This window comes from Elaeis guineensis, chromosome 3 (assembly GCF_000442705.2).
Source record: "Elaeis guineensis isolate ETL-2024a chromosome 3, EG11, whole genome shotgun sequence".
Lineage (NCBI taxonomy): Eukaryota > Viridiplantae > Streptophyta > Magnoliopsida > Arecales > Arecaceae > Elaeis > Elaeis guineensis.
Genome location: NC_025995.2, coordinates 102,967,115 through 102,981,915, shown reverse-complemented (window position 1 = coordinate 102,981,915; position 14,801 = coordinate 102,967,115). Strand labels below are relative to the sequence as shown.

General features: G+C 38.0%; 1 protein-coding gene across 1 annotated transcript; it reads left to right on the top strand.

Annotated features, from left to right (window-relative positions):
* Nucleotides 1-4,349: 4,349 nt before the first annotated feature.
* LOC105041325 (mitogen-activated protein kinase kinase kinase 1) lies at nucleotides 4,350-14,482 on the top strand. The gene is made up of 9 exons (XM_010918251.4): nucleotides 4,350-5,692; nucleotides 7,193-7,277; nucleotides 7,477-7,539; nucleotides 7,890-8,047; nucleotides 8,928-9,003; nucleotides 9,159-9,218; nucleotides 11,145-11,252; nucleotides 13,798-14,048; nucleotides 14,136-14,482. Exons 1-8 carry the CDS (start codon nucleotides 4,602-4,604, stop codon nucleotides 14,011-14,013), a joined length of 1,857 nt encoding a protein of 618 aa, XP_010916553.1. The 5' UTR covers nucleotides 4,350-4,601; the 3' UTR covers nucleotides 14,014-14,048; nucleotides 14,136-14,482.
* The last annotated feature ends 319 nt before the right edge of the window (nucleotides 14,483-14,801 follow it).

The window sequence follows — 14,801 nt, the reverse complement described above, 5'->3', positions numbered from 1 at the left end:
TCCACACTGGTTGGACCACGTCCCCAAACCAACATAGCTGTATTGTACCCATTTTCTAGACTCAACATTAAGACAGATCCAAGCAAAATTCAGGTCAAATCATGACATGTTGTACCATTATCTAGACTCAACACCAAGGCAGATCCAAACAAAATTTAGATCAAACCAAGGCCATTCTAGGATCGAAACCCTGTCCGCCCGGCTCGCAGTGCACATTCGCCAAGCCACACAAGAATCAACCGGCAAAAGTCTTACAAGGTGAAGTTTTGAACCCATTTCATGTTTCTCAAAATTATACAATATTTGAAAATTTATGTAATTTAAAAATATATAAAACAATCTTTCATTCGAGGTACATTATGATTTTGAATACGAAATCTAACAACAGCAACCTTCGATAACCATGGCCATTATGACCTTGTTATGACCATTATTTCAAACCAAGCGGGCGATATATTAGATTGGACCTGGGTTTAACTCTAGACAAAATCTAAGCCAGTTTGAGAATTAGATTTCAACGATGGGAAAGGTCAATTCTTAAAAAAAAAAAAAAAATAGAAAGAAAAAAACGATGGGAAAGGTCAACGAAGGGGCACGAAGAAACCGTGAGGTATTGACCGTGGACACCTGCTTCTCGCTCTCGCTTCGTCGTCTCGTAATCTGAAAAGTTAATCAATCTAAAGTCTAAACACGTGAAGTGGACATCGAATACGGAAGAACTCAAACGGCCACGATAGGCCAGATCATGGTGACAAATTGAATATAATAGCGGACACATTTCGTTGATTAGTTGGACCCTCATCAAGCTAGATTACGTGTTAGATCTGTGTAAATCTCATCCGTCCATCAGTCAGCGCACAAATGTGACCATATGCGATCAGCCTCTGGTACATGCATCCGCGTGCATTATATATACCCGGTCCACGGCGTCCGTTTATGACTTCCATCATGGCAAGGTCTTGTGGGAGGTATGGTTTGTGCGTACAATATTTGTACAATCTCTGTCCACACGTGTTTGTCTGATCTTAGTTCTATTATCTTAAACAATTTTTTGATTAATGGAGATCAAAATTGATGGCTAAATAAAAAAATTCTTGGCTCGACCGTGTCACGCTTACGAATCCGTTGAGAGTTGGAAATATTCATATTTGAACGGAGGAGTTAGGATACAAATCGAGTACCTTGCCCTAATGGGGGAAAGTGTATAGCTTTCTTGGGGATATGTGCTACGTCCAAATGCAAAATAGACTGAATAAGATGTCGTTCACCAAAGTCTGACTTAGATATTTATAAGGGGTGTTTGGCTACAGAAACGCAAAAAAAAAAAAAGAAAAAAAAAAAAAAAAAAAAAAGGAGGGACCACCAGATAGGAATTTATATCACGTGGGACTACAAGTAGACCATAAGTTCATTCCATCAAAATGGTGAAATAGATTTACAATATAAGATGGGCTAATATCTATTTTTCTTCTGGTTATCATCCTGCTCGTCTTTTCTACAAATACTAAAAAGAGAGGTGAGAGAAAATAAGTTTCTTTTAAGAAAAAAAAAAGAAGAGAAAAAACATAATTTGATCTTTACAATAACATTAAATTAAAAGAGATTTAATGTGTATTGAATGCCTTTTTTTTCCTTGCACATATCCATCCAACCAAACGTCAGAAACATTACATTCTGAAATAGACTACATTTTCAACAATACAAGGGATATATCCTTTTAAAAATCTATTCCAAATCTAAATATCCCTACAGGGTCCTTAATTGAAAAGAATTTTGTTGTCCTCTCAGTCTCAGCCTAACATAAGGCAGAGAAGACTCTTTTAAGGGCTACAACTCTCTCTCTCTCTCTCTCTCTCTCTCTCTCTTTATATATATATAATCACTTGCAAGAAAATCTTGTCACAAATATCATCAAAGAACATAATGCTTCCGGGATATTCTTCTTTAATTGCTAATAGCAGTTAATGAAACTCATAAATAATCCTATCAATATTTTTTTATATTTTTCACCTCTTCTAGTTCTAGTTGAGTGCGACTGTTTGTTGTTATACACCAAGTAACCATGGAGACGAGTGTGAAAGTGTAATGATCATAGCAATTAATATATAGAGAAATTATTGAAAGTTTCATGATCATGCCCCCCCTCGCCCCCCTCCACAATACTGCTCGCATGATTTAACATGGTTTCGAAGGTAAGATGCTTGTATACAATATCAAAAATTTCTAACAGTTTTTTATTTTCTGAAATTAAAAGGATGAATTTTGTATATCAATAAATGAAATGCTAAATACCAGCAGCTCCACCCAAATTCATACTCACTCCAACATAACATCTCTCTCATGCACTGCACCCATCCCCGCCTATGAACGATTGATGGAGTAGGAATCAAAAACAGTCTCAAATTTATCAATCCTTCGGTACATGCACTCCTTGCTCTTGTCATGTTCAGAGGGTCCAGGGGGAGTGTATGTATCTCCAAGACCGCATCAAAAAGCCACTTTTATCACCCGGAACGCAGGAGTTTTGTCAAAGATATGATGTATATATCTTTAGTCGATCATTAGGTGGTCATTTTAATTCATTTTTCATGCAAATAAGCCAACCGATCGATGATCTCTCGTCAGGAGTCAGGACTGTGTCCAAGGCCTTCAGAGGTTTACGCGTTTATTTAATTGCTTAGCGCTGTGTGAAGGTTGGCTGTCGTACGGGATGACGTTAGATATGCAATAGTCGGCTTTTTCACATGGTGGTTTCGTGGTGTGAAATACCAATCCCTGCATGACATGTGGAAATAAGTTTTTATTATAAAAAAATAAGGATTGGACCTTGAAGCCTGTTTTGTAAATAATTATTATAACAACAAAAATAGATTTATAGGAAAATATAAAAGACAAAATGTTTCTTAATCTCATCCTTAAAATTTTGTTGTTTGCCGAATGTTATGAAAAGCAATTAAAAACGTGTTTCTTGTAGAATCCAAAATTTAATTTTAAAACATTTAATACCAACTAGAATCGTTGAAAAATAAAATAATTGTATGAAGAGATTTTGAAAAAAAAAATATTACTTAACTATATTATTTTATAAAATAATTAAAAATTTAAATTTTATTTGATTATTATATTCTTACACTCAATGGATGAATATATATGGCTAAACTAACATATATAAAGTTTCACCCTTTGTTGCCCTTTCGTGCGCGCGCGCGTGTGTATATATATATATATATATATATATATATATATATATATATATATATATATATATATATATATATATATATATATATATATATATAATTAAAATTTTAAATTTTATTTGATTATTATATTCTTACACTCAATGGATGAATATATATGGCTAAACTAACATATATAAAGTTTCACTCTTTGTTGCCCTTTCGTGCGCATATATATATATATATATATATATATATATATATATATATATATATATATATATATATATATATATATTTTGAAAAAAAATAGAAGAAATAATATCTGGTCTTATAATGAATAGATTGTATTTTCAAATGTATCTGTGCTTGCAAAAATGAGGATATAGCGATTTTTATCTCTAATTTATCAGAGAAACTAGACATTATCTCTATATTCTCTCAGTTTTCTTTTGAGAGAAAGCCTACTATTCCAAATTTAATTTGTAAACTCATTCTAATCCCTCTCTTATATGCCCTCTGGATGCCAACCTGCCGGCATAAATCATGGACAAAGGGGAGAGTATATCCAGGATTATATTTATTAAACCCCACTTATCCACTCTAATAAAGCGAGAAAAACAAGAGCTTAGAAGTACTTAAAAGCATAAACGTACTTTTACAAGTATTTAAAAGTAGAATAGACTTGTGGAGCCAATAGCACAAGCCACCAGTTCATTTATCCATCCTTTATACGTGCGTTAAGGTGGCGTGAGCCGCGTGACTTCAGTCCAACATGTTACTACCGTTCTCTGGACCCTTCCCTCCCTTATCGGACGGGGTTGGATAAGAAGGATTCACTTTTCTTCCAGAGAATCACCATTCGATCATACACCGGCCGCTTTGAGGCCTGTGCCGTTGGTGATCCAACGGCAGATTCACCCGAATGAAAGCGAATCCTTCTTTCGTGCAAAACATACAACCACCAGCCATCTCTGGACTCGTGAGTCCTGTGGACCCCATCCGGGAACTCCACACCAAATTTCCAATTTCCATCACACGCCCGAGGAATCATCATCCGTCCACATGTCACGCATGCGATGGGATGACATGGGAGCCACCCTCATGGGGTTTACCCGCTCCACCTAGACTTCCTCCGCCGCGTTCTCTTTTATTACCGGTCAACTCTCTCGAACAGCTGCCATCTCTTTCTTGCAAGCCGCTTCCACCCCCCACGCTTTCCCTAGATCTCCTCTTCTTCACCTCCGAAAGATAAGACATCTCTCCTTAATTCCCGCTGTCCCGCTTCTGGCTCCATTGTTCTTCGTCCTTCTCTTCTCTGGCTTCAGTTTGAGCATCTTCTCAACTACCACGGTCTCCAAAACCTATCGAATCCCCTTTTTCCGTGTTTTTTTCTGATGGAATTTTGGCCCTGGTTCGCCAATGTTCTCGCGGAGCAATAAAAGAGACGCCTTTTCACGGGAGAGGAAGGAGATGGAGCAGTGGCGGCAGCAGCAGCAGGCGAAGGGGCGGCTGCCGCGGCTTGATCGGCGGAACGCGGTGAAGAACATCGAGTACGAGGCGGAGGCGGAGGCGGTCGACGGCGTGTCCTGGACCTCCTCGTACTTGGGGGACGAGCCCCCTGGCCTCCGCACCACCCGATCGTTGGACCTCTCGCCGTCGTCGTACTCGAAGCAGACGAGTTTCCGAATTGGGGGGAGCATCGAGGGCGAGGTCGACCTCCTCTGCCGCAGCCTCGGGTTGGCGGGACCGGAGGACTTCGCCATCCCCGTCACCGCCTGGGAGGCCCGCAAGGCCCGGTCCAACTCCGACCTCCTCCCGAGGTCCCGCCTCCTCCACCCTGATAGCGCCGCCCCTCCAGATCCCACCTTTGCCACGAACTCTACCCCTGCGGATGCCGATCCCCCCAAAGTACTGGCCGAAGAATTCGTCGGCCGGCAGGATGTGGAGGAAGTTCCAGGCGAGCCTGACAGGCCCGTGGTTGAAATCAAGGTTCTTGATGATGAAAAGCCTAAGAATTTGACTCCGCTTCCGGTCGTAAGAGCCGGAGATGGAGGAATTAAAGGTGTTCGACCTCCAGTTCTAGCTCCTCCGCCGGTAATTTCAACTCTTTCCCCTCCGCCAGGGAGGCGGGTGCGGGCACCTGCCATCGACAGCGGAGGCTCGACTTGGGATCTATTGAAGTCTTTCGCTCCTGACGAAGAAAACAATGATTTGGGTGCGGAAGGGAGGAGAAGGAGATCCTTCAACTCGGAGGAGGATGAGCAAGAAGAAGCAGCTCCTGCAGGAGGAGAGGTTGCAGGTTTGGAATTGAGGCTGGGGGAGACATCTGAGGAATTCACTGGGACATCGTCATACTCCACCATGAATGACGACGACGCCTCCAGCACAACTACTGAAACAATGTTCATCATCTCGCCAAATGGCAAGTTCAAAAGGAGGATCAAGTCATGGATGCGGGGTGTGCTCCTTGGGAGTGGTTCATTTGGCATGGTGTATGAAGGGATCAGCGAGTAAGTAAACAAGCAAACTTATAAGTTGTTACAACTTCCTCGTTTGTGCTTATTTTAATATCTGTGTATAACCATCGCAAAATCTTCTGAGCAATGGCAAATGTTGCTGCAACGTTTACATAAATCCTACGTCTTCTCAGCTTCAAATTATTATATCTGTGTTACAATTTTATGAGTAACTGCAACGAATTTCTGTTAGGACTGCATTTTACTCGATAATTTAGTGATATTTTAAATTCACTTCTTGTTAGTAGATAGTTCTTAAGCTCTCTATGGGTCAAGCATAATTGAAATCATTCTGCTGTGATCATTATATTTAGTAGCATTCACTACGCTTAGAAGTATATTTTGTTTACATTTTTATAATTAAGCTTGCAAATTATGGAAGGATTTTTGTTTTCAGATATATTGCTTGTGGATTTTGAATCCTCAATGAGACACATTAGAGTGAATAGAAACTGATTCACACTCAGTAATTCTGATCATAATAATAATGAAAACTGAGAACCATTTCTAATACATCTGATAGGATGAGGGGCAGAGCCATAAATCCTCTTTGGGAATTTGAAGAGGAAGTTCTAACTAACACTAAATACATGAATATATTTAGTTAGTATGGGGACCTCAACTCATGATCCATCAGGTGTTTCTGTAATTCTTTTTTACCCATGATCCATCAAGAGTTTCTGTGTAATTCTTGTTACCCATATCATATGTTTAATTTAGTATCTTGAATTTTCGGTATTTAGAATGGCCAAAAACTAAATTGAATTGACAAGAGCAGCATGATTGTCACCCACTGCTAGCCTCATGTATTTACAGCAGAAGATGCTGATGGCACAAAGTTGCATTAAGTTGCAATGAAAGGAGAGAGAGGAGAGTTCTATACATCAGACAGGATGTGGAGAGGAATGGAATAGGAAAAGTACAAAAAGAGGTGCACAAGAAGAAGGGACAAAATTGCAATATATGGCCTGTGAAACCTTTATCTGACAGCTTCAAAGATTATCTTAATCACTTAATAACATATCTGCAAATTCCCCTCTGTAGCTGTATTTTGCTATCATGTTTTTGGAAGATCTGCATACAACTAGTAGCTTTTTTTGGAAGTTCTGATTTTTATTCTTGAAAATAGTACTATTTTGTTTTTGCACGAGCTAAATTATGTCTGATTTTGTTGTCCGAACTTTGTTTGATGGCTACAATTATCAATCTTATTTGGGAATATCTTCTCTGCAACTCAATTATGATTGTTATCTAGTGAGGTCTTAAGCTAGACTTTTGCCAAACATATTCATTTGCAGAATGTGTCACACTTGAGTTTGCTGTATAGCGAATCATATATCCAACTCCATAGAGGAGCAAATGAAATTTACCATCTGGTCAATATCACTTCCTCTGTAGGATGTTGGTCATGATTAGTTTGTTCCTGTACTGGTATGAGTTATCATGGTTGGTATTTTTTGTGATTGACCATGCTTGTTTGTGTCATCTTTACAGTGAGGGTGCATTTTTTGCTGTCAAAGAAGTATCTTTGCTTGACCAAGGAATCAATGCTGAACAATGTATTCTTCAACTTGAGCAGGTGGGATATTGTCAATGCTTTTGTCTGTTATACTTGATGCATTAATATATTTTCTGCCCATTATTGTTCGGGTTGCTTCCTTTCTATTCTATTTGTGAATATTGTGAAACTTCATTGACTCCTTTCTATTCTATTTTCTGTTTGCATTCATAATTCTTTTACTGAGCACTCTCTTCTAATTTCTAACTTATCCTTTCAGGAGATCGCGCTTTTAAGTCAGTTTGAACATGAAAACATAGTTCAGTATTATGGAACAGATAAGGTATGCTTGCATAGTCATTTTGGTGTAGTGTTGAGTTAGTGAGCCTGGCATCAATATCTCTATTCTGTTCACATTTAGTTCTCAACGTTAAACGAAATTGCAGTTTTAAGATCCCATTTCCTGATTCCCCTTCCTAATGTCTCACTGTTGAGGCACAAAACTGTTTGGCATTCCATCAGAAGAAACTATTGTCATAAGTATGAGCTGCTTATAGCTTATTAGTTGTCATGAACTTATGCTCGCAAAATTTCTGGGTATTTTGGTTTATATGGTTTTTAGTTGATCAATATTATCATCTTGCTTATTCGACTGTACTATTTCTTTATATTAAAACATGAATTATCTTGCAGGAAGATTCCAAACTGTTTATCTTCCTTGAGCTTGTTACTCAAGGATCTCTTGCATCTCTATATCAGAAGTATCGTCTGCGCAATAGTCAAGTCTCTGCATTTACCAGGCAGATCTTAAATGGTTTGAAGTATCTTCATGACCGAAATGTGGTGCACAGGTGAAGCAACTGCTTTAGTTTATATGACCATGCTTGACCCATTCATTGCATTTTTCTGTCATTGTGTTTGAACACTATGATAAAACACTATATAATGTTATCCTTTATTGGTCAATATCGGGTAGGTTTCTTGCATTTATATGATGACGATGTTATTTCACTAAGCAATCTTAGCTTAGAAAAATGGTTAAATAGTTTAGACTCCTAATTTGAGGTAGTAGCATTCACTGTTCTGCAAGGTGTTTGAATATTTACCTTCATTTTCTGTGATGCAATAAACATTAAATAGTATCAAGGAGCAGAAAATAAAAAACAGATACAGGGTTCCTTGTTCTGCTATCAAGATAATAAGGAAATAGGGAATGCAACAGTGAAAGATGTCTAAAGACAGGAGGAACCAGAAATACCATCTTTGACTAAACTTGTCATAACTTAACGGCAGCCACAGATTACAAAAAAAAAAAGTCAAACTAATTTGTCTTCAGGAGTTGTGCAAGGAGCTTTTAAGTTCAGCAATTTTATGTATACCAACCTCCCTGTACCTGAGTCTGAGATAGGCTTAATCCCTGGCCCATCCAGGGTTATTATGATGCTCATGTTTTGAGAATTATTTGTGTTAGAAATTTCAACTTTACCTAAACATTCTGCAAAATAAACCAGACTATTCTGTTTTGGAAATTGCCATGTAAAAAGATTATACTATGTTCATGGAAAATATATAAACCTCACAATGAGATTTTATCATGGTATATTATTCTCGATGATATGATATAATCTTGATTATTAGTGATTCCAAATATTCACAGTTTCAACGGTTTCTTAGTATAAAGATAAGACAATCCTTTTGTCAACTGTTGATATTGTCTTGTCTTCTTGCCAGAGATATTAAGTGCGCTAATATTTTGGTTCATGTAAATGGATCTGTAAAGCTTGCTGACTTTGGATTGGCTAAGGAGGTTAGTCCCCCCCATGAATGGTTTTATTATTCAATATACCTCAACACATTCCTTATCCCCTCCCCCCCTCCTTTTCTCTTTTGTCTTTTTCTGCAAGTGACTTTCAAATGTTTGAAAGTTAGTTGATGCAGTACTACTTCTGTGTACATTTTCAGATAACCAAGTTCAACGTGCTGAAATCATGTAAAGGAAGTGTATACTGGATGGCTCCAGAGGTTAGCTTATCCATTTTTTAAATATTCTTTTATTTATATAACCACTTGTAATAGATGCCACATGCTATTAGATACCATCTTAACTCCCTAAAATCTGATTCTAGTGAGCAATGGATGCATTTGATGTCTCCATTAGTAATAGGATTGAACACTGCATATATAGCACCTCTATTTCATTTTAAGTTTGTGACGTTTTGCAATTAAGGGAATTTCTATTGTGAGAAGAAAAGTCCAGCCACGGAATCAAAAAAATAAAAATATATAAAAAAATTAGATGACATGAAAATGAGGCCCCTGCTGTTGGTAGTTGCCTGTGAATTAGTTTCATGATTTCCAGGATTTTTTAATTTATATAGTCGTGCATACCTTTACAGTTATTTTTGTCTAGACATTCCTTTATGCTGGTTCTGATCATGATGCAAAGAAATTGAGAATAAGAAAATTTAGCATTGCATAACTTATGGATGGATGAAGAATAGAAAAATATAGTGAAAATGATCAAAGCTCAATCGCACATGTTGTGAGAAAAAATATGTGAACTGATTATGATATGGAAGGTAATATAATTTAATGTCTAAATTTAAATAGTAATCTACTAAAGCAAATCTAAGGTATAGTTTCCTGAAAGAGTTGTTATAGGTTTGTGCGTAAAAAGAATATCATCACAGTTGGAGCAAGCATTAACTCTTGCATAAGTTTAATAGTTGAAATTCTTCTATTGTTTTCATTTCCATTAGATTTCATCCCAATATGCATTTGCTGAGTCTTGGATTGATGCTTTTTAGTTCAAATGGTATATCTTGCTTCTTAAGACCGTGATCATAAGATGGCAGAATTATAACATCCCAGTGTCTCACCCAAAAAGACCGGCCATAAGTAATATTTTGAGGTCCTTGACTATACTTCAACTTCAACATCCAAGATCCTCCTTCAACGCCCCCCCCACCCACCCCAACAACAACAAACCCCAAAAAAAAAAAAATCCAAGATCCTCCCAGCGCACAAATGATGTAAGGCTAAACACGTGCTGCACAGGTCCACACCTACCCCTTGTTTTAAGCCTTGGTATTCTTGCCAGAAAAAGGATCAAATTAGAACCACAAACACCTCAATTGGCTTGTGGTCAACCCCAAAAGGGCTCGTGTTTTAGTGTCCTTTAGTCCATATGGGTTATTAGTCAGGTTGGCTTTGATACTTTTTCTAACGCCCAGGATGTTACCCAAGAATTCCAGGTATAACTTATCTTTTATTCCTTGACTTTACTTAAGTATCCAAGATCTTCCTAGTACAAAACCAATGCAGAATTGAAGTCACCTGCACGGATCCTCAACAACAGTGGCTGCAAGTTTAAATAAGTTTGTACTAATTAAATGATATAGTTATGCATGATGGGTTGCTTAGTTTCCTCATGACGGACATCCTTTCTTTGCATGCTAATAGTAATGTTAGGTGGCTGTTATGTGCTGTTTGCAAATTATGCAGAAATCGTGGCTTAGATGCACTGCATGATTTTTTTGTTTGATCAAACCTTTTGAAGGTTGAAACAAATCTTGATATTTGTTTTATCTTGATAAACATGATTCGGAGATTGTCCTGGTTTAGTAAACTGATATTTGTAGATATCTTTGATCCAGTGTGTATGTGGATGCAAACTAGAACAAGGACTGATACTTGTAAAAGCTTGAAAGGGCATAAATGAGCGAGCGTAGAATTGGTCTTTGTATAGATGCATTACTCTCCTGAAAAATTGCTATTTATATTTAGTGATTACTATATTCGGGAAACTGGCTGGCAAATTATTCAAGAAGTAGTGGATACTTTTAGGGGTGTCATGTATTATACTTCTTTGTCATTACTTTTAGGGGTGGCATAACATTGTGCACAATTCTGTGAGTTCCTATTAATTGGGGAATTCTCATTTTTCAGGTTGTTAATCCTAGAAAAACATATGGGCCTGCAGCTGATATATGGAGCCTTGGGTGCAGTGTCTTGGAGATGTTAACACGTCAGCTTCCCTTTCCAAACCTTGAGTGGGTGAGTAATCTGTTTGTTGAAGCAGCCAGCTACTGTTCCTTCTTGTCTTTAAAGAAATTTTCTGCCAGTTTGGTATTAAAATAACAAACAGTATTCCTGCTTTATTTATTTATTTTTAAAAGTTCACTTGCCTCAACCATGCACCTATTTACTGTACAGCTTAGTATAGGTTCCTTAAATGCTGAAAGCTATGCACACTGTTGGAATGGCCAGCTGAGGACTAGCAAGGACAGGATCAATAAAATTTGACTAAATAATCAGCTGCGTCTAGATGACTTGAATAGTTTAAGGCATGTATTTTTACAAAAAAAAAAAATAAAAAGAGGGGCTTTGTAAATCTAATAGATTAAGGGGATAAAGTTAACACTCGGAAATGGTATATTATAAAATTGAAAAAAATAGCATTTAAGAATTAAATTCAATGGCTGCAACAATTGAACTTGCTTTCAACTTTTAAAAACCTAGAGTTAGCAGTGGGACTGGATAATGAATCTTGGAGGATGCAATAAGATGAGTAGAAGGGGAGAGCTGCGAAACATTGACAGGATGAGTTTATGAAGGAGAATGAATCAAGAATGTGGATAAAGAAAGAAAGAGGTCAGCAAGTATAAAAGGTTTGATATGATGGCTCGCAGGGTCAAGTTTATGCTATATACTAACAATTATGATAAGAAGTACTTCTGGATTCAAAGATGGATAAAGGGGCCATTTAAGGGAGCAAGGACTTAAAGTTTCATTTAAATTAAAGGAATAGACAATGTTGTAAAAGGTGGCTAAGTAGATGAAGGCTGGCTACGTAGAAATACTCCAGACCCATGATAGTTGATCTTAAACTCCTTATGCCAAAGTGAGCTCATAAACAAGTGACTTGCCTTGGTTCACATCATGAGGTGATCGATGTCATGATGGGGATGGGCACTGCTAGAGGTCCAACAGTCCCCATGCATTGCACCCAGAAACGACGCAACTTGCGGGTCCATTGGATTTCACATTTACAATCCGTTGGATTGCTTCTGATGCCAGCTGATTTTTTTCTGGGAAACAAGAGTGTGTTACATAAGTTGAATGAAGTCTTTTACCAGATCTCGTATAGATTTTAGATTTCACATGTGGGATCATATCTCAGGTAGAAGAATCTTTGACAAATGCTTTCAATGTAAGAGTGTAGTAAAATCTGCTTCGGTTGGTTCCATCCAATATAAATTGTCTTATGCAGTTGTGCTAATCTTACTATGAAACTAAGCATTAGAGCAAACTCTATTTAATATTCTTCTCTTAGCACTCATGCTTTCAGATAAGATGCACATTCATCACTCTCTAAGGCATGTGGGTTATGAGGTCCCTTGAATTCAATATCTATGTTTTGGTTAAAGACTGGATTCTGGCAGTGTTGAAGTAACAGACTTCCCCTGATTTTTTCATCCCTTGCTCAAAATTGCTTTTATGTTTTAAGATGAAACCTTTTTCAAACTTGTTCTGCATGTAAATTCAGTATTGTATAATGCAACTAGGAAAAGCTAGATGGTAGTTCTAGTAATGTCATGCATACTGTCACATATTTTATACAGAATAATTTATCCTTGCTATAATTTTGGACATGGTGACCGTATTACAAGTCTTTCTGAAGCTGTATCCCACAATCGAAACTAAAAATAGCTGTAGCAGCGTCTGTATTAGTAAAAGTTATAATTAAGGGAATATCTCTACAGGACGGTATGCATAAGAAGTGATTGAAAAACACTGGTATCGACATATGAAATAACTCAGTCATGTGTTTCTGGTTTGTCCCTATACCTGTATGCCAGCAAACTTGTTGGCTCAAAGCTAAGAGGATCGAAGGTGAAACCTGCACGAGTTGGCTGGTTGGTCAGAAAATGTTTCTTCTTCTTCTTTCTTTCTTTCTTTCTTTCTTTCTTTTTTGGCAGTACATAGCAAGTAGGTTGAGCCTATGTGTAGAATTTTCTTCATGATGGAGCTTGTCAGAGCCCTTGATGGTTATGTTTATTGAGTTGGACAGACCTTGACCAGTCCACTTGGCCAGCCCCCAATAGCAGAAACAAGCAGGAGTTTCAGATAATAAATCTAATTCTCATTAATGAAAAATTTTCTTGCCATTTTATAGAACACAGGAGTTTCTGATGATGAATCCAATTGTCATCAATGAAAATATCTTGAGATCCTATAAAGATACAGAAGAATGTAACAATCTCTCCCAAAAGTGACTAGCCAAATTTCGTATAACATGTGGGCCTTCTTGTCGTAGAAAGATCTTCTAGCAGTGAATGCGACTGGAATAGATATTGCAATTCCTTTTGATGTCTCCATCTTATTAGTTTCCTGTGCCTCCCGTGCAACTTCTAGGCTTGCCTTCTTGCAAGTCAAAATTCAAAAGTGGGAGGATATTTTCACTTTTATTTCATGTTGCAAGCTGCAAACAGTCAGTCTTATTATTGCTTGAAGGAGTTAATAGCTACCTGGATGAGTTAATAGGTACCTCCGTGCATTAAGATATTATTAATAATTCTTCATTCTCTCTAATTTGCAGACGCAAGCTTTATTTAAGATTGGCCGTGGTGAGCAACCTCCAATTCCCAACTCCTTGTCAAGAGATGCCCGTGATTTTATCAGTCAGTGCGTGAAAGTTAACCCAGATGAACGGCCTTCTGCTGCTCGACTATTAGAGCATCCATTTGTGACGAGACTGATGGCATCTTCTTCTGGATCCGATTCCTCCGCACACGGTAATGATGGATGGAATTAACTAAAAGTGAGAACTGGCACTTAGCTACCGAATGGGTAAGGCATTGTAACTGCTCTTTCATTCTGGTGCCCCCCACCCCAATGATATTGTTGACTTAAGGCTGTTAATTTTTTGTTTCTCAGATGACCATCTGAAGGTAAAACAGATATTTGATATCTTTTCGTGCAAATGGGTGTGCCGGAGATTGGATGCTCCTGATTTATAAGCAGATTCTTGGCCGGCGACGAATACTTTTCTGTTTCCTTGGTGGTGTTTAAGGGCTTCAACGGTAGTATGATTTTTTTAAAATATTTATTTTTGGATGGTTTCGGTGTTGTTTTGGTTCATATCCTTGCAAAATTGGTCATGTATTTGGGCAGAGGAAAGAAAAGTGGATGTGCACCCAAATCCGGGTGAGATGAATGCATGATTATTTGTAAATATGTTTTTATTGAAGTGTCATCTGCAAGGCTATGTTTGCTTGCTAAAATATCAGTGGTCTTCTTATGTTGAGAATGTGAACGTGCTTTGCTGCTTATATTCTTGTGGATTTTGCTGTGGTGTTTTTTTAATATCTTTTATGCGAGAAGCGTTTCGGTGCAGCCATTCATTTTGGAAGGGTAAAACGGTAATCTTGATTTCCTCTCATGCTCGCGGGTTTGTCATCTTGGACCTGCGGTCGGAGAAGTAGCGCTGGGACAAGGGGGTGGCTGCCGGCTGCCGCGGGCAATTGGTGGAGGCCAAGCGCTGTGCCGGGTTTCGGACGGTGACGCGCCGCCTGTCACCTTCTACTTGGGGCAAGGGACCCG

Excerpts from the sequence above, each read along its gene's own strand:
- LOC105041325 (XM_010918251.4), top strand. The coding sequence starts at position 4,602 with ATGTTCTCGCGGAGCAATAAAAGAGACGCCTTTTCACGGGAGAGGAAG. Across the intron at positions 7,278-7,476 it reads GTATTCTTCAACTTGAGCAG|GAGATCGCGCTTTTAAGTCA; the intron begins GTGGGATATTGT and ends TTATCCTTTCAG. Across the intron at positions 7,540-7,889 it reads AGTATTATGGAACAGATAAG|GAAGATTCCAAACTGTTTAT; the intron begins GTATGCTTGCAT and ends ATTATCTTGCAG.